This window comes from Haliotis cracherodii, unplaced genomic scaffold (assembly GCF_022045235.1).
Source record: "Haliotis cracherodii isolate W230 unplaced genomic scaffold, xgHalCrac1.p SCAF_15, whole genome shotgun sequence".
Taxonomy (NCBI): Eukaryota; Metazoa; Mollusca; class Gastropoda; order Lepetellida; family Haliotidae; genus Haliotis; species Haliotis cracherodii.
The window spans coordinates 16,208,932-16,229,175 of NW_027266270.1; the positions used below are offsets into that span (position 1 = coordinate 16,208,932).

The following is a 20,244-nucleotide window of genomic DNA, read 5'->3' on the forward strand; positions in this document are numbered from 1 at the left end:
ACATCAGGGCCTTCAAAAGCAACGACACGCTTCAGGGATATGCTAATAGTAACTATACTGTGAAACACGGCACGCTGGATCGGTGGGAAAATCTAGATCCCGTATAATACTGATATAAGTCATACTTGGACCAGTTATATTGGGTCACGTTGCTAGAGGACCCTGATTAAAGTGGGATGGAAGGGGTGGATGGGGTTATTGGTGAGGGGTCGACACTTTCGTTTGTTTCTTTACAAGTAATACGTTTTTAGTTTATGGTGTATTTAGAAGTCCTATTACAGGTACTGTAGACACTCAAACTGCATCTCGTCTTGATCACCAGAACATTGAGGGTAAATAAACATCATCTCGCCTTGATTACCAGAACATTGTGTGTAAATAAACATCATCTCGCCTTGATTGCCAGAACACTGTTGCTAAATAAACATCATCTCGCCTAGATTACCAGAACACTGTGGGTAAATAAACATCACCTCACCTAGATTACTAGAACACTGTGGATAAATAAACATCACCTCGCCTTGATTACCAGAACACTGTGGGGAAATAAACATCCTCTCGCCTTGATTATCAGAACATTGTGGGTAAATAAACATCATCTCGCCTTGATTGCCAGAACACTGTTGGTAAATAAACATCACCTCGCCTTGATTACCAGAACACTGCGGATAAATACACATCACCTAACCTTGATTACCAGAACACTGTGGATAAATAAACATCACCTCACCTTGATTACCAGAACACTGTGGATAAATAAACATCACCTCGCCTAGATTACCAGAACACTGTTGATAAATAAACATCACCTCGCCTTGATCACCAGAACACTGCGGATAAATAAACATCATCTCGCCTTGATTACCAGAACACTGTGGGTAAATAAACATCACCTCGCCTTGATTAACAGAACAATGTGGGTAAATAAACATCACCTCGCCTAGATTACTAGAATACTGTGGATAAATAAACATCACCTCGCCTTGATTACCAGAACACTGTGGGTAAACGAACATCGCACTAGACCTCAGACATCAGACATCAGGCACTATAGTACTGCATCACACTAGACATCAGACATCAGACATTAAAGAACTTCTTCACATCAGACATCAGACACTTTAGTACTGCATCACACTAGTCATCAGACACTTTAGTACTGCATCACACTAGACATCAGACACTATAGTACTGCATCACACTAGACATCAGACACTATAGTACTGCATCACACTAGACATCAGACACTATAGTACTGCATCACACTAGACATCAGACATAAGACACTAATTGTCTGTACTGGGAGGCTGAGACATCACATATATTTAAGCATCGTCAAGCTGGCCTTTGAGATAAAATAGGCCCAATAACCTGCTCCAAATAATGTGACAGTCTTTTACTGCACTCGACATTTAGACACGTATTTGATAAAACTTTACAGAGTAATGAATCTCGTGTACACAGCAGTGTTTGCACGAGCATCATAGAATCGCTGTCGACTACAGCTTCATGTTATGTATCATTGCCACGTGAAGATCATCTAAATATTTACTGGATATAGGACAATTTACATATTAGGCAATACGATCGACATACTTTTAAATTATATTGATATATTAACATTCATACGTAATGACACAATGTTGGAACGAGTGTCATTGTATAACTTTGTTATACACCGATCTATACTACTCTTTATATACTACTGTTTAATAATTGTGTGGATCGATGCTCATGATGTCAATCACTGGATTGTCTGGTCCAGACTAGATTATTTACAGACCAACGTCATATAGCTGGAATGTTGCTAAGTGCACCGTTAAACAACAAACAAACAATCAAAGAAAATCAAAAACTGTTTAAAAGGTTAACAACAAAAAGTTTTGTTCCTGATCCTCACTCGCGTCATTTTTAACGCATTGGGCTTTACTGTGTTCCGGGTTTTTACCGAAGGGCAGGTAACTCTAACCAGCTTTCCCAAAAGTGAAAGGACAAACAACACACGCCGCCTCTTGTGTCTGTGCCGATTGTTTTGGTGGAAAGATTATAATGCCTTTTAGGTTTGTCGAGTGCAGTTCAAAAATGCCATTTTAATAAAGAAGAGAATATATGGATGTCAACTTCTTTTCACCTGATGAAGGAGTAAGTATATATTCCGAAACGTTGTGTTCCTCATAATAAAGAAGCTGACATCCATAAATTCTCTTCCTTGTGTGTATCATTTCTAAATGCCTTTCAAAGATCATTTTAATAAAGATGACTTGTTTTTAATCCTCAAAAGGACTTTTATATGAATCAGTATATGTGCAACTGATGAGTGAGTTTCTTTTTATTTCGAACTATTAAATGTCCTGCAAATAAACTTCGTTCGTTGCGTTCCAAAAGCGATCTTTGCGCTACGATCACCGTAAGTCTAAACGTTTGGGAGCTACGATCACCTAAACGCTGAGATCGCTTTGTGGAATGGACCCAGAGTCTGGGGGAGAGGGGGAGTGAGTTTCGGGACGCGGGGAGGGAGTCTGGGGGACAGGGGACATATATATCTAAGTAAATTAATGGAATAATTACTTAATCGGAACGCTGGGCCAATGGGGAGTGTATATCGGAGTCAGACATATCGATGTTAAATCACGACAGTGGGTTAAGATGGAGTGTTGGTTGTGGATCCAAGGGCGCATCGATCAGGATACAGGACCCCCGGATCCACGGACTCCCATGTGTGGATCCGGGGTGAATGTGGTTAGATCCTAGACTCCTGTGAGGGATCCGAGACTCCCGTGAGTGGATCCAAGGGCGTCAGTCTGTAGATCCGGGGCCCTTATTCAGAGATCCAGGGCGCTAATGTGTGGCTCCCAAGGCTCATGTGCGCAGATCCACGGATCAAAAGAGTGGATCCAGGGACCCTGTGTATGGATCCGAGGCTCACAGTCACGGCTACCTAGAACTATTTCAGTGTGTATCTAATTCGTATTTCTATTCCATCTGCCGACTCCCGGCGCTGTCTCGGTTGTCCTGTGTGGCTCTCAAGCGATGTCTACGTCTCAGCAAGATGCAATGTCGAGGGGGAGGGGTGCCAATTGAAACGAACGAATAAAAAAGGACGATAAAATTTCTTTGTTGAATCTGTCTGGCGAATCGTTCCAACTTTCCACGCCATCGGAGAAGCTTGATACGATCTACATCCGGGACTGTGGGCGGCAAGCATAGCTCACGACTATCTAACACACGTTTTTGTTTCAGAAAAATAAAATGGCGCAGAGGTTACTCAGTATATTCGTCTGCGAAGTAGTTTCTACTTCTGCAATGGCTTATGGTGTTTAAAGTGTATCGCCTCTACTTCACTGAGAGATGCTTTAACTCAAGTGGTTGGAAGAAGGGTTACGAGCAAGGCGGTCTGGGAGGATGAAGGAGCTACTACGGGATGGGGGGTTGGGTGGGAGGCTGAGGGGGTGTAAGGGAAGAGGAGGGGGTATCAGTCAGGACAAAAAGGCATTATTGGCAGGATGACTTGAGTATCGTGGCCCACCTACCCCAGCAACCAGTGGAAGTGCAGTGAATGTTACAGATACATCACGGCACCCTGAAGACAATCGAATCTGGACCTAGCAAACCAGGCAAGAATCAGCAACCACCGACGTCGAACCAATGTCACTGAGCCTGATTACCCGGTACGCTTTAGTTGTCTTTACCGAACAGCAATAGGGCGCTGGCGGGCAAGTTCTCACGGGGTAGTGAGGATAAGGGAGCACAGGATTATGGGACAGTGGAAGAATATCAGGACATCTTGTGTGTATGGTCGTTGAACATAGGGATCGTACAATATGGGGACATCTTGTGTATCTGGTCGTAGAACATAAATATCGTGAAGTATGGGGACATCTTGTGTATCTGGTCGTAGGACATAACGATCGTGCAGTATGGGGACATCTTGTGTCTCTGGTCGTAGAACATAGAGATCGTGCAGTATGGGGACATCTTGTGTATCTGGTCGTAGAACATAGAGATCGTGAAGTATGAGGACATCTTGTGTCTCTGGTCGTAGAACATAACGATCGTGCAGTATGGGGACATCTTGTGTCTCTGGTCGTAGCAAATAACGATCGTGCAGTATGGGGACATCTTGTGTCTCTGGTCGTAGAACATAGAGATCGTGAAGTATGGGGACATCTTGTGTATCTGGTCGTAGAACATAACGATCGTGCAGTATGGGGACGTCCTGTGTATCTGGTCGTAAAACATAGAGATCGTGCAGTATGGGGACATGTTGTGTATCTGGTCGTAGGACATAACGATCGTGAAGTATGGGGACATCTTGTGTATCTGGTCGTAGAACATAGAGATCATGCAGTATGGGGACATCTTGTGTATCTGGTCGAAGGACATAACGATCGTGCAGTATGGGGACATGTTGTGTATCTGGTCGTAGAACATAACGATCGTGCAGTATGGGGACATCTTGTGTATCTGGTTGTAGAACATAGAGATCGTGAAGTATGAGGACATCTTGTGTCTCAGGTCGTAGCAAATAACGATCGTGCAGTATGGGGACATCTTGTGTATCTGGTCGAAGAACATAAATATCGTGCAGTATGGGGACATCTTGTGTATCTGGTCGTAGAACATAACGATCGTGCAGTATGGGGACATCTTGTGTATCTGGTTGTAGAACATAGCGATCGTGAAGTATGAGGACATCTTGTGTATCTGGTCGTAGCAAATAACGATCGAGCAGTATGGGGACATCTTGTGTATCTGGTCGTAGAACATAGAGATCGTGTAGTATGGGGACAACTTGTGTATCATGTCGTAGAACATAGAGATCGTGAAGTATGAGGACATCTTGTGTCTCTGGTCGTAGAACATAACGATCGTGCAGTATGGGGACATCTTGTGTATCTGGACGTAGAACATAGAGATCGTGCAGTATGGGGACATCTTGTGTATCTGGTCGTAGAACATAGAGATCGTGCAGTATGGGGACATCTTGTGTATCTGGTCGAAGGACATAACGATCGTGAAGTATGAGGACATCTTGTGTCTCTGGTCGTAGCAAATGACGATCGTGCAGTATGGGGACATCTTGTGTATCTGGTCGTAGAACATAGAGATCGTGCAGTATGGGGACATGTTGTGTATCTGGTCGTAGAACATAGAGATCATGCAGTATGGGGACATCTTGTGTATCTGGTCGAAGGACATAACGATCGTGCAGTATGGGGACATCTTGTGTATCTGGTCGTAGAACATAGAGATCGTGAAGTATGAGGACATCTTGTGTCTCTGGTCGTAGCAAATAACGATCGTGCAGTATGGGGACATCTTGTGTATCTGGTCGTAGCTAGGACATAACCATCGTGCAGTATGGGGACATCTTGTGTCTCTGGTCGTAGAACATAACGATCGTGCAGTATGGGGACATCTTGTGTATCTGGTCGTAGAACATAACGATCATGCAGTATGGGGACATCTTGTGTATCTGGTTGTAGAACATAGAGATCGTGAAGTATGAGGACATCTTGTGTCTCAGGTCGTAGCAAATAACGATCGTGCAGTATGGGGACATCTTGTGTATCTGGTCGTAAAACATAGAGATCGTGTAGTATGGGGACATCTTGTGTATCATGTCGTAGAACATAGAGATCGTGAAGTATGAGGACATCTTGTGTCTCTGGTCGTAGAACATAACGATCGTGCAGTATGGGGACATCTTGTGTCTCTGGTCGTAGCAAATAACGATCGTGCAGTATGGGAACATCTTGTGTATCTGGTCGTAGAACATAGAGATCGTGCAGTATGGGGACATCTTGTGTATCTGGTCGTAGAACATAGAGATCGTGCAGTATGGGGACATCTTGTGTATCTGGTCGAAGGACATAACGATCGTGCAGTATGGGGACATCTTGTGTATCTGGTCGTAGCAAATAACGATCGTGCAGTATGGGAACATCTTGTGTATCTGGACGTAGAACATAGAGATCGTGCAGTATGGGGACATCTTGTGTATCTGGTCGTAGAACATAGAGATCGTGCAGTATGGGGACATCTTGTGTATCTGGTCGAAGGACATAACGATCGTGAAGTATGAGGACATCTTGTGTCTCTGGTCGTAGCAAATGACGATCGTGCAGTATGGGGACATCTTGTGTATCTGGTCGTAGAACATAGAGATCGTGCAGTATGGGGACATCTTGTGTATCTGGTCGTAGAACCTAGAGATCATGCAGTATGGGGACATCTTGTGTATCTGGTCGAAGGACATAACGATCGTGCAGTATGGGGACATCTTGTGTATCTGGTCGTAGAACATAGAGATCATGCAGTATGGGGACATCTTGTGTATCTGGTCGAAGGACATAACGATCGTGCAGTATGGGGACATCTTGTGTATCTGGTCGTAGAACATAGAGATCGTGAAGTATGAGGACATCTTGTGTCTCTGGTCGTAGCAAATAACGATCGTGCAGTATGGGGACATCTTGTGTATCTGGTCGTAGCTAGGACATAACCATCGTGCAGTATGGGGACATATTGTGTCTCTGGTCGTAGAACATAACGATCGTGCAGTATGGGGACATCTTGTGTATCTGGTCGTAGAACATAACGATCGTGCAGTATGGGGACATCTTGTGTATCTGGTTGTAGAACATAGAGATCGTGAAGTATGAGGACATCTTGTGTCTCAGGTCGTAGCAAATAACGATCGTGCAGTATGGGGACATCTTGTGTCTCTGGTCGTAGCAAATAACGATCGTGCAGTATGGGAACATCTTGTGTATCTGGACGTAGAACATAGAGATCGTGCAGTATGGGGACATCTTGTGTATCTGGTCGTAGAACATAGAGATCGTGCAGTATGGGGACATCTTGTGTATCTGGTCGAAGGACATAACGATCGTGAAGTATGAGGACATCTTGTGTCTCTGGTCGTAGCAAATGACGATCGTGCAGTATGGGGACATCTTGTGTATCTGGTCGTAGAACATAGAGATCGTGCAGTATGGGGACATCTTGTGTATCTGGTCGTAGAACCTAGAGATCATGCAGTATGGGGACATCTTGTGTATCTGGTCGAAGGACATAACGATCGTGCAGTATGGGGACATCTTGTGTATCTGGTCGTAGAACATAGAGATCATGCAGTATGGGGACATCTTGTGTATCTGGTCGAAGGACATAACGATCGTGCAGTATGGGGACATCTTGTGTATCTGGTCGTAGAACATAGAGATCGTGAAGTATGAGGACATCTTGTGTCTCTGGTCGTAGCAAATAACGATCGTGCAGTATGGGGACATCTTGTGTATCTGGTCGTAGCTAGGACATAACCATCGTGCAGTATGGGGACATATTGTGTCTCTGGTCGTAGAACATAACGATCGTGCAGTATGGGGACATCTTGTGTATCTGGTCGTAGAACATAACGATCGTGCAGTATGGGGACATCTTGTGTATCTGGTTGTAGAACATAGAGATCGTGAAGTATGAGGACATCTTGTGTCTCAGGTCGTAGCAAATAACGATCGTGCAGTATGGGGACATCTTGTGTATCTGGTCGTAGAACATAGAGATCGTGTAGTATGGGGACATCTTGTGTATCTGGTCGTAGAACATAGAGATCGTGAAGTATGAGGACATCTTGTGTCTCTGGTCGTAGAACATAACGATCGTGCAGTATGGGGACATCTTGTGTCTCTGGTCGTAGCAAATAACGATCGTGCAGTATGGGAACATCTTGTGTATCTGGACGTAGAACATAGAGATCGTGCAGTATGGGGACATCTTGTGTATCTGGTCGTAGAACATAGAGATCATGCAGTATGGGGACATCTTGTGTATCTGGTCGAAGGACATAACGATCGTGAAGTATGAGGACATCTTGTGTCTCTGGTCGTAGCAAATGACGATCGTGCAGTATGGGGACATCTTGTGTATCTGGTCGTAGAACATAGAGATCGTGCAGTATGGGGACATCTTGTGTATCTGGTCGTAGAACATAGAGATCATGCAGTATGGGGACATCTTGTGTATCTGGTCGAAGGACATAACGATCGTGCAGTATGGGGACATCTTGTGTATCTGGTCGTAGAACATAGAGATCATGCAGTATGGGGACATCTTGTGTATCTGGTCGAAGGACATAACGATCGTGCAGTATGGGGACATCTTGTGTATCTGGTCGTAGAACATAGAGATCGTGAAGTATGAGGACATCTTGTGTCTCTGGTCGTAGCAAATAACGATCGTGCAGTATGGGGACATCTTGTGTATCTGGTCGTAGCTAGGACATAACCATCGTGCAGTATGGGGACATCTTGTGTCTCTGGTCGTAGAACATAACGATCGTGCAGTATGGGGACATCTTGTGTATCTGGTCGTAGAACATAACGATCGTGCAGTATGGGGACATCTTGTGTATCTGGTCGTAGAACATAGAGATCGTGATTTATGAGGACATCTTGTGTCTCTGGTCGTAGAACATAGAGATCGTGCAGTATGGGGACATCTTGTGTCTCTGGTCGTAGCAAATAACGATCATGCAGTATGGGGATATGTTGTGTCTCTGGTTGAAGAATATTTAGAATGTGCAGTCTTGGTGAGGGGAACCTTTTGTGTCTCTTTGTCTTACGACCCAAAGTCCCAGAATATGGGTCCACAGAAATGTTAAGTCCTTGAATATCGGGACATCAGTTGCTTGGGTCTGTGAATATGGGGACAGTTGAAACCGTCGATCCCTGAATATCGGAATGGCCCGATCCCTTGGTCCTTGAATATGGTGACACAGGAAACCGTCAGTCCTTGAATATCGGCACAACCAGATCCTTGGATCCTTGAATATGGTGACCCTCAGATTTTCTGGATCGGGGCGCTTGGACTGACTATCATGGGACAGGGATTCCGTAGGGTAGAGATATCCGCCGTGGCCTCTATCACAATACTCTCCTATCACGCGGCAATCTTCACTACCGGTTGAGCATTCTGGAAACGTGTCTGAAATCCACATGCTCCTAAATGCTGTCGAAACGTTTAACACAAACGAGTCGTTTGATGCGTTTCATGAGACAGCATAAAACATGTAAAAATCGCAAAAATAAGTCATTTGTGTGAAGGCCAGTCATGGCATCAATCAGTGAAAGAGTGAGCCTTCATCGTCACTTCTGGAACTGCCGGCATATTGTATTCAAAATACCACTGTCATGCTTCTGAGAATTAATGAACGGTGAAGAATGAAGTAATTGCCAAACTATCTCTCAGCATTCCTCTTCACTACAGAGAGTAGCGACGGCGAGTGCACACCCGTCTACTCTTTAAGCTGCTTCCAACTTTTGTTGAGATGTGTTACATTTGGAAACTCCGCAAGCTGTAATTAATACTTCAAGGCTGCCCAAGTCAGGCCTGTTTGGGAGAAGCGTAAAAAGTGTGGGTTTTTTTACATATATTTAGCTAGCTTAATTAGCTGACATCTTTTATTTTCTAAATACACATTTTCGTGTTACATTTGTACAAAAATCAAAAGCTAAAACAGTCTTCAGTAAACAGAGTACGGTTGCCACGATTTTTGGTAGCCAATGATCGAAAATCTGACAGGTGGTGATCGGTCATAAAAAGATACGGCTTCAACGAACTAGAGTTAAAGTACTACTGTGTAAGAGAGTGTTGCTAGTTCATGTACCCTTTAATCAAATTGATTATATCACGTATATCTAGCTTTTGTAGCATCCTCACAAACAGCAACGACCGATACTGTCAATGTTGTATTGGAATACTCATCCCACATTGATTGACAACATTATGGACATCAAAGTCTGCATTTAAGATTAGAAAGCCGTTGTTCATGCACCACAAAGAGCATCGACGTCCAACGCTATCCATTTAGTGTAACAAACAACATAGAACTTCAAAGCTGTATATCTAGCATGATAAACAACTTCGTGAAACATTGTCCGTGTTGTATAGCAAACAACCTCATGGACGTCAAACATTGTCCGTGTTGTATAGAAAACAACATCGTGGACGTCAAACAATGTCCGTGTTGTATAGCAAACAACATCATGGACGTCAAACAGTGTCCGTGTTGTATAGCAAACAACACCATGGACGTCAAACATTGCCCGTGTTGTATAGCAAACAACATCATGGATGTCAAACATTGTCCGTGTTGTATAGCAAACAACCTCATGGACGTCAAACATTGTCCGTGTTGTACAGCAAACAACATCATGGACGTCAAACAGTGTCCGTGTTGTTTAGCAAACAACATCATGGACGTCAAACATTGTCCGTGTTGTATAGCAAACAACATCGTGGACGTCAAACATTGTCCGTGTTGTATAGCAAACAACATCATGGATGTCAAACATTGTCCGTGTTGTATAGCAAACAACATCGTTGACGTCAAACAATGTCCGTGTTGTATAGCAAACAACATCATGGACGTCAAACATTGTCCGTGTTGTACAGCAAACAACATCATGGACGTCAAACATTGTCCGTGTTGTATAGCAAACAACATCATGGACGTCAAACAGGTTCCGTGTTGTAAAGCAAAACAACATCGTGGACGCCATTGTCCTTGTTGTATGGCAAACAACATCGTGGACGTCAAACATTGTCTGTGTTGTATAGCAAACACCATCGTGTACTTCGTTGTCCGTAGTGGACAGAAAAACAACATCATGTACGTCAAACAGTTTCTATGCTGTTTTGCAAACAACATCATGGATGTCAAACAGTGTCCGTGCTGTATTGCAAAACAACATCGTGGACACCATTGTCTGTGTTGTAGAGCAAACAAAATCATGGACGTCAAACGTTGTTCTTGTTGCATAGAAACAATATTATGAACTTCCAACTTTGCTTTGCTGTGAACCGATGTTGAACTGTTGCCTCATTGTGAAAAGGTGGCCGTTTTCATTTTCTTTAGAAGCGGTAGTAAAATGTCCCATGCTGTCATTCTCACAATATGTGCAGTTCCCAAAGTACAGAGGAAAAACACTGCCGCTGACGTTGTCGGTGAAGACGTTGCAGGGTGCGTGGCGGGGGTTTGTCGCGCAGGTGTTGGTAGCGTTTTGTACGGTTCACGTACCTACCGGCTGTGTGCTAACGCATGAAACAAATCAATTCCTATTGTAATGATCTCGTGTATATAACACCAACACCGACTTTAGTATCACCTGTGGAATAGCGTTTTGTCTTACAATAACACTCAGAGACGCAACGTAGTTTTGGAACATTAATATTTATTCTATTGGAGAAGAAGAAATACGCATCGCTTGATACCTTCCTCCATACTTTATTCAACCAGCTCATTAATATCAATATGTCTGCAAAGGGGATACTCCGAGGTAAGCAAGTACGATATCGTAGCACCGATTGACCGGGTGCACCTCTCGCATTTCTGATCTCGTGACATTTGCACGTGCCTTACGTGCAATCAAGTTACTGTGACAACACAGACTCCGTCTAGCCCGGATGCAAGCGTAGATCAACAAAATCGGCAATGTCAAGGACGCCCCATGCAGTTTATTAGCGCGAACATCTGCACAGGTAAAGCCAGGTTTTCTGATTGAGAACACGGATACAAGCAGCATCAGGGCGTTAGTGACGTCAAAACGTGGCTTACACGTGCGGAACCGGCGCAAGTACCCAACCACTAGCCTGTCGCGTGCGTAACAGACACATTGGAGGTTTCAAGATCGTTGAACTTTCTCAACCTGACCTGTGTAGTCACGATAGCAGGGAAGCGGCAGCATTGACGTCAGTGGGCCATCTCTAACGTCGTGCAGCGACGCTGTCTTTACATCAGTTAAGAATATACGACACGACAGGCACTAAGAAACATGGCGTTTTCCCTTTGGCATTTTGCGCATATTAGATATATTACCCATATTTGAACAATTAAATGTATAATGCACCCTTCCAACTGAATATAGTGTATATATTGCCGATGCGACGTTGAACTTTAACTCACTCACTATAATAATAATTAAAATAAATATTGAAATCAACCGTCTTGTGCAAAATATATACGATTCTTCAATATGTATATATACAGTGTGAACTTTAAATTTATATTTATTTTAGGTGTCATCACATTAGGTATTGCCTCACAGGCAAAATATTGTCCTTGTTTGAAACTTTTTTACACTGGTTCGGCTGAGGGTTGTTGAGATATAGTAGACTTGCATACAGTTTATGAAATATTTTATTACAAGGTATATTTCTCTCTTCTGAGAAGAGGGGCAAGGGTGGCCCAGTCGTCTGAGGCGCCGCGATTCGCTGTGCAGAGTTGCTCGTGGGTTTCACCGAGGTGGTAAACGTCTGAGACCTGCATCACTTCGGGCTTTTCTCCCACATTAAGCTGACAAGCCGTGATATAACTGGAATACTGTTAAAAGCGGCATTAAATCCAACTCACTCACTCTTAAAATGACATTAAGTCCTGTAAGGAATCTTCTAATCGGAATATCGAGACCTGTGGCACAGACCCCAATACACTTATGTATCTGTTAAACCAAACTCACTCACTCACTCATTCTCTTCTGAGAATGCACAATACATTGCTCTTTTCTGATGATGTGTTTTTTTCTAAGCCTGACGAGGAATACAGAAAGAATGTTTTTCTATCCCTGGTGTGGAATACAGCTATCTAGACCTGCCTATTTTTATTATCTATATTGGTTTTGATGAAATTAAATGCAGATAATTCAGTCATAGTGCAGACTAGTGAGCTGACTGCACTGTTCAGTAAATATGGGCACTTACTGCTTAAATTGTTTAAGAAATAACAAAAAGTGTGTGACCGATAACAAAACGGAATGTTATGGCGCGTTTCCTATCGGCAGATTGGCTAATGTTGTTCACTACAGTCCCGCAAATACATTCAACACACATGCGGTAGATATAGGCAGTGTTTATTCAACACGTTGGAAGCGTTGGAAAACAAGCACCAGAGTCGCATCCTCATCCCTCCTTGGTGTTAATAGCGGGCGTATGAGCCACCCATGCACTCAAGACGTTAGCCACCTCTAAACAATTCATCTCGTTAGTTATAGATATGTCATCAAGACAATGAGCTGTCTGTGTGCACGATGCACCGTGGCATAAACGCACATAGCAGGTGGTTCCCGATTATAAGGGAGAAGTCGTTTATCAAGATGTGCACACTGCAGTCTCGTCCGAACAATGATTGGCCCCGCCCAAGCTATCAGAGCTTGTGACAATGGACGGCAATCTCCTGCCGCCTTTTGAGAACCACGTTGCGGTTGTGTATGGACTTCACGGCTCTTCCCAGTAGCTTCAATGTGTAATCACAAAAACCTTTTAGCCCCAGACTAAACACAGGGCGAGAGGACACAAAACGAAGGGCGTGCTTGTTTCTTGCAAACATTACAACACCAGCATTAGAGGTGTTAACACATACGTAATAGGGAATAAACTGGGCTTAGGAATCTGTCCCTGAGCGTGTGTGTGGCATGGAGTTGTGGTAGGTGGATTGACGGCGTCTAGAAGGCAGTGATAAGACAGTCGTTACCACAGGTCACACTGCAGGTACAAATATCACACCGCCGTGAGAGCAGGCCGAGGCGGTAATTAAACCCGCCAGGTGTAGTCGCCCTCCAGCTCAGCTATGTAACCTTTACATCACTTCACGACAGTCGTTGTAGGGGACATGAAAGTATAAGGCCGGGTTATATGAAACCGTTCTAGTACATGGATGGGAGATATATCAGGGTAGAATGACGGGAAATAGCTTGATATGTAGATATGGGTTATACATAGAGATTATTATACGAGCATGTGTGTCATGCTGATGTTACGAAACGAGTGTCAGAATTCTTGAATTCACTTTGAAGGGAGATATAGACCAACATAATACATGGGCGGGAGATATAATACCTCGAGGGGAGATATAAACTATCATAATACCTCGAGGGGAGATATAAACCATCATAATATATCGAGGTAGGATATAAACCATCATCATACATCGATGGGAGATATAAACTATCATAATATATCTAGGGGGGTTAATAACCATCATAATACATCGAGCAGAGATAAAAACCAACATAATACATCGCCAGGAGATATCAACCATCATAACACCTCGAGGAGAGTTATAAACCATCATAATACATCGAGGGGAGATATAAACCATCATAATACATCGAGAGAGGATACAAACCATCATAATACATCGAGGGGAGTTATAAACCATCATAATACATCGAGGGGAGATACAAACCATCATAATGCATCCAGGGGAGTTATAAACCATCATAATACATCGAGTTGAGATACAAACCATCATAATACCTCGAGGGGAGATATAAACCACCATAATACATCGAGGGGAGTTATTAATCATCATAATACACTGAGGAGAGATAAAAACCAACATAATACATCGCCAGGGGATATAAACCACCATAATACATCGAGGGGAGTTATTAATCATCATAATACACTGAGGAGAGATAAAAACCAACATAATACATCGCCAGGGGATATAAACCATCATAATACATCGAGGGGAGTTATAAACCATCATAATACCTCGAGGGTAGATACAAACCACCATAATACATCGACAGGAGATATAAACCATCATAATACCTCGAGGGGAGTTATAAACCATCATAATACCTCGAAGGGGGATATAAACCACCATAATACATCGAGGGGAGTTATTAACCACCATAATACATCGAGGGGAGATATAAACCATCATAATACATCGAGGGGAGATGTAAACCACCATAATACATCGAGGGGAGTTATTAACCATCATAATACCTCGAAGGGAGATATAAACCACCATAATACATCGAGGGGAGATATAAACCATCATAATACATCGAGGGGAGATGTAAACCACCATAATACATCGAGGGGAGATATAAACCATCATAATGCATCGAGGGGAGATGTAAACCACCATAATACATCGTTGTTTTACGTCGCTCAAAGCAATATTCCACCAATATCACAAAGGGGAACATCACAGATGAGCTTCACACAATGTATCCATGTGGGAATCGAACCCGGACCTTCGGTGTGACGAGCGAATGCTATAACCACTGGGCTACCCCATATAGAAACACGTATTGCGCTTTCAGTTTTTATAAGTATTGATACAAAATATTTTGAATAACATATTTATCTCATCGAATGACCTGGTAATATGTTCAGTGTTATGGGGGCAGTAGGGTAGCTTTCTGGTAAAAGCGTTCGCTCGTCACGCCGAAGACTAGGGTTCCATTCCCCTTACATGGGTACAACGTGTGAAGCCCATTTCTGGTGTCCGCCGTGATATTGCTGGACTATTGCTAAATGCTGCGTAAAACACAACTCACTCTCTCATATTGTTATGAACGGAGTGGAAATATATTTCTATTTCTTTTGTATTTTCGTAGGGACGTTAATGATCAGATATCTAGGTTTAAATCCATTTTACGGCAAGCATGGGTTGCTGAAGACCTATTTTAACCCAGATCGTCACGGGTATATTAACGATGATATGTGTATAATGCATCATTTATTGTAAAACTAATTATTTTGAAATATTTTAAACAAATTGATGTGATGCCCCAGGTGTGAAGAAAATGCTCAGTGAATCTATATGGGCCGATTAGCTAAACGTTTATATCTCATGAGAATATTGCACTTTTGTGTCAACGCGTGCACGTGTATTATTGACATAAGATCTTTTCACATGCTGATATATGCAAAATTAAAACAAACAAATTTTGAATTTAGGAGTAAAGTTTGTTGAAATTACAAGCACAAATAGACTTTATCGTTATCTGTTTAAACGGAGATGAGACCCCATGTGTTGGAAGATGCATATCATCCGTGCAATTCACATCCGATCGCTCTTTTATCAAACATGTCGCTTGATGCTAAGTTTAGTCTAGAAAATCGACTCTGGCACTGGCTTCAAAAACCTGTTTATGTGAGTTCAAATCTCCCCTCGCAGCACGTGCGTTCCTGACACCGTGTGCGGCCAACTGCTAGTCTGCTAGAGGAGAAAGGACGTTTACCAGCTTTCGCTAATTGGTAAAACAGAGTCGTTTCACATGTAATGTGAAAGAAAGACATTTTATTATTTATAATCATTCAAACACAGCCGAAGATTGCGTATTTGTCCACGGCGATAGGTCGTAAATATTAACACGTCACGTCATTAGGTGTAAATGAGGCAAACCGGGTGGCCGACTCGAGTTCAGCTTCACCAAATTTGTGTACATGTAGAAAAGATAGAAAAGAAACCTGTACGAATGTGTCGATTCAGGTATTTGTGGTTTTATCTAAAATGAAAGCGGGTGCGGTGGGGGAAGTTCCGTATTCTTATATGAGGGCAGCTGCGTGCTGGAACACTGGACAACACCGTCGACTCAGGAAACTTAATTTCAAAATTTGTTTGTTTTAACTCTTCCAGAAATTGAAGCTCTAAATCTATTCATTGAAAGTCATATGTTCTTAGAATAGAAAAAAGAAGGCTGTGAATTCCTCTAGTTTTTTTAACGGATTTTCGAGGACAACTTATTGCTTTCGATAAAATCCCAGCCTATCTTCCCCAACTTTACCCACCCTCCTGTATCCAGGGTATTATATCACTAGTCTAATAATCATCATAATTAAACGGAGAATTAATACAATTTATAATCGAGGACGAGTATACGATATGATATATACCGCTACAGAATAATAGTTCTTGATTCAGGAATTAATACATCGTATGATATAAATGTTTTATATCATTTTTGATAACTCTATACGAATATGCCACAATATTAGTACAAGTCATTCACACTCATTCACTTCAAACTTTAGGTCCGAATAACGCGTGAAGCATTCGTTTCCTTTGTGACAAAAGATTATACCATGCTAATTAAACAAACGAATATGTGTAATGATATCGAAAATTGCAACATTATTATTTATATATTGGCGTTCTGAATCTCACTTCCTCCACCAATTACCATCCATTCAGTTAAGGAAGGGTCGATTGGAGGAAAACCACCAAGTACCAACCGAGTTGTCTCCCTTCAATTACGACAAGAATACAAGAATAATGGTTTAGCCTCATTCTGCCTCTACGGCCGACGTAATGTTTAGCGAAAAATGTATATGTCTGTTATACAAATCTGTTTGTCAAATGAAAATTAAATATTATGGATGTGCGTTCTGTTCTGCTTGGTTATAACTTCTACGTCGCGAACACGTCATGGGGGTGTGCCTGTGAGTGCTGTTTCTGACGGGTCGGGAGTACCTGGTGACCCCTGCTTGACTCGATGCCATCAACAATGAATCTACTCCTAGAAGTCGGGGAAATGAATGCTAAACCCACACCTCTGTCAGTCGGGCCAACTGCTGCCGACGGGGGCAGACGACGTAAGATCCCGTTTCCCCCATACAGTTACTGTGAACTCAACACGGGTGAAAAACAAATTGAGATCCATAAAAACTCCTGTGAGATCTGTTGCCAACATGGCCTGTTGGCAGACAGGAGTATTAGCAGAATTAACGCCACTGCCACGAGATTTCGGGTTCGCTGGGAACAAGTTAATCAGCATTCTACGTAAAACCACGGAAACTTAAAAACGAAGTTAGATTGATGGAGCTCATCTCACGAGCTTGTATCATGAATTCATTTGAACAGTATGAATAAGATGAAATGTTCAGATCATTAAAAGGAATTCAATATGAAAGTTGAATTAATGCCCTCGAACAAAATATCCCTTCGCTTCGACATTTGTAACGAAGCAGCGTCGTCATAGCTTAGCAACGCATACGTCAGCATATGAACACATTGCCGTCAGAGGGCATGCTGACATTAATGTCAGAGAATATGTGATATGACGGCATAATATCTTCACACTGATGTCACAGAATATGTACACAAAGTGAATATGTTTGTTTGTTTGCTTGTTTGCTGTTTCACGCCTCACTGAGCAATATTTCAGCTATATGATGGCGATCTGTAAAAAATCGAGTCTGGACCAGGCAATCCAGTGGTTGACATCATCAGCAGCGATCCACACAGTTGGGATACGATAACATGCATCAACCAAGTCAGCGAGCCTGACCACCCGATCCCTTTAGTCGCCTCTTACGACAAGCATAGTCGCCTTTTACAGCATGCATGGGTTGCTGAAGACCTATTCTACCTCGGATCTTCACCGGGGTCAGTGAATATGTACATGTTCGTGTCAAAAAAATTATGTTCTAACGGCGGAATTTATTCGCACTGGTATCAGAGAATATGTGTTTTCAAGTCAGGGATATGTTCACACTAATGTCAGAAAATGTGTGTAGAATTCAGGAAAACAGGGAACGTGTTCGTTTGTCCGAATAAGTGTGTAAGTCGGAATATGTCCACACATGCCGGAGACTTTGGTCGTCAGAACACTTGGCAAACCCTGATCGTCCACCTTCCATGCTTTAACTACCATTGTACTGGGAACTTATGACAAACATTTATCTGGAACAATACGCCCCATGTGTGAGAGACGCAATCAAGGATTGATGCGTCTGTCTGTAATATTCCCTGACGCCAAACTATACAACATTCAATCACTCATTCTCTATCAACGAAACGGAACCTACCTGGCTGATACAGCGAAATGGTGACCCGGCACAATCCACTTCCGGAGCGGTACTTGCCCCTCACAACTCTGTTGAAACCAACGTAAACGTTGGACTCCACAGGTCCGAACTCCGTCTTCTGGCCGCTGAGAGTAAACAAGTGTCGGGACTCCATATAATCCCGTTTTCGGCCCTGAACCCACTCAATCCTCTCGTCGCTAATATCCACGGATACTTTGGCACCTTTTTTCACAAAATTGTCCACAACTTTTAACAGGTTTCCTCCATTTATGGAAGCCTCCATGTAACCAGGAAGGCTGTTGCCGTACACGCGCAGCTGACGGTTATGTATCTGCGCCTCGGCGTTGTTACTGCTGGTGCCGTTGTCCCCCCCGAACCCGTCTCCGGTGGGGGAGTCCGACACGTCCAGTGTCCAGAGGCGGGGGGACTCGCCGTAGTCCAGCAAGAACTTGGCCCCCTTGTAGGGCCCGGAAAAGTCCATCCGGATGACGGCTTGCGCGGCGCATGTGCGGTCTCGGGTCGGCGTCGGTGTCTGTACAAAGGTGATATAGGGGCTGTAGCCTTTCACGATGCCGTATCTCAGGTCGATCTCCACAAAGTTGTTGGTGAAGCCAGACACTCCTGTCCTTAAAATACCTGAAACAGAGAAGACGGGTCGATTATTGGTACAGCTGTTCAAATGAATCATTTGATTGTTTTTGATTCTCAAGATAATTGGTCGTTTAACAAAATATGTCGTCACACTACGACGTTCATCCTTTGTTCATGAAGTCTCGGATCCGTGGTCTAGTTGATCAAGAATCTGCCCGAAGAGCTGAAGGTCGATGGTTTGATTCCCGTCGCGTCATACCAAATGACGTTAAAGGATGATAATTGTTGTTACCCTGCCTGGCGCTAGGCATTAAGGGAATGAAACAACGATTGGTCGGCTCTTATGTATCTGGGAGGGAAATATCACACTAGATGATATCCAAGAATCAGATTAGTCGCAACACACAAAAATCGGGGTCAGAATTGCTCTTCAGCAACCCAATTTTGTCTTAAGAGATGACTAACGGGATCGGGTGGTCAGCCTTGCTGATTTGGTTGATGCATGTCATCGTATCCCAGTTGCGTAGATCGATCCTCATGATGTCAATCTTTGGATTGTCTGGTCCAGACTCCAATATGTACAGACGTCATATAGCTGTAATATTGGGTGTGAAACGTCACACCCAATATTACAGCTATATGACGTCTGTCTACAACAAACAAACAAACCGTTTTATCGCCATAGCTGAGAAGGGTACAGGCAACGGACATGATATCCAACAATTCTTCATTCACTTAAAAGTACACCTTTATATAAAATCACGTGATATGCGAGAATCCATCACTCTGACAGAGCTAATAATGACGTTATTTCCAAGGATGCTTCACTCCGACATAACGATTAGGATTAAGACACCCATGATATTACAATACCATTTACTGTGATATTTATGACTATAGTTGTTTGTAAGTACCTGTTAAAAACCAATGTGGTCCCTTCACCACTTCATTAAGTCTTAAAATACTACCAGGTACTCCCAGTCTAAAACATTTCTTCCAGACTTTGGCCTTAAAAATCTAACCTTTACCAAGTTTCTGAAA

At 42.9% G+C, this 20,244-nt stretch overlaps 1 protein-coding gene across 2 annotated transcripts in view; it reads right to left on the bottom strand.

The window, feature by feature from the left end:
* The window catches only part of LOC139462315 (signal peptide, CUB and EGF-like domain-containing protein 1), a 120,451-nt gene that overhangs the window by 63,762 nt on the left and 36,445 nt on the right, over positions 1 to 20,244 (bottom strand). For both annotated transcript variants that reach the window (XM_071243950.1, XM_071243949.1), the window contains exon 2: positions 18,613 to 19,248. In XM_071243950.1, coding sequence (XP_071100051.1) covers positions 18,613 to 19,248 — 636 coding nt within the window. The remainder of the gene's footprint in view (positions 1 to 18,612; positions 19,249 to 20,244) is intronic.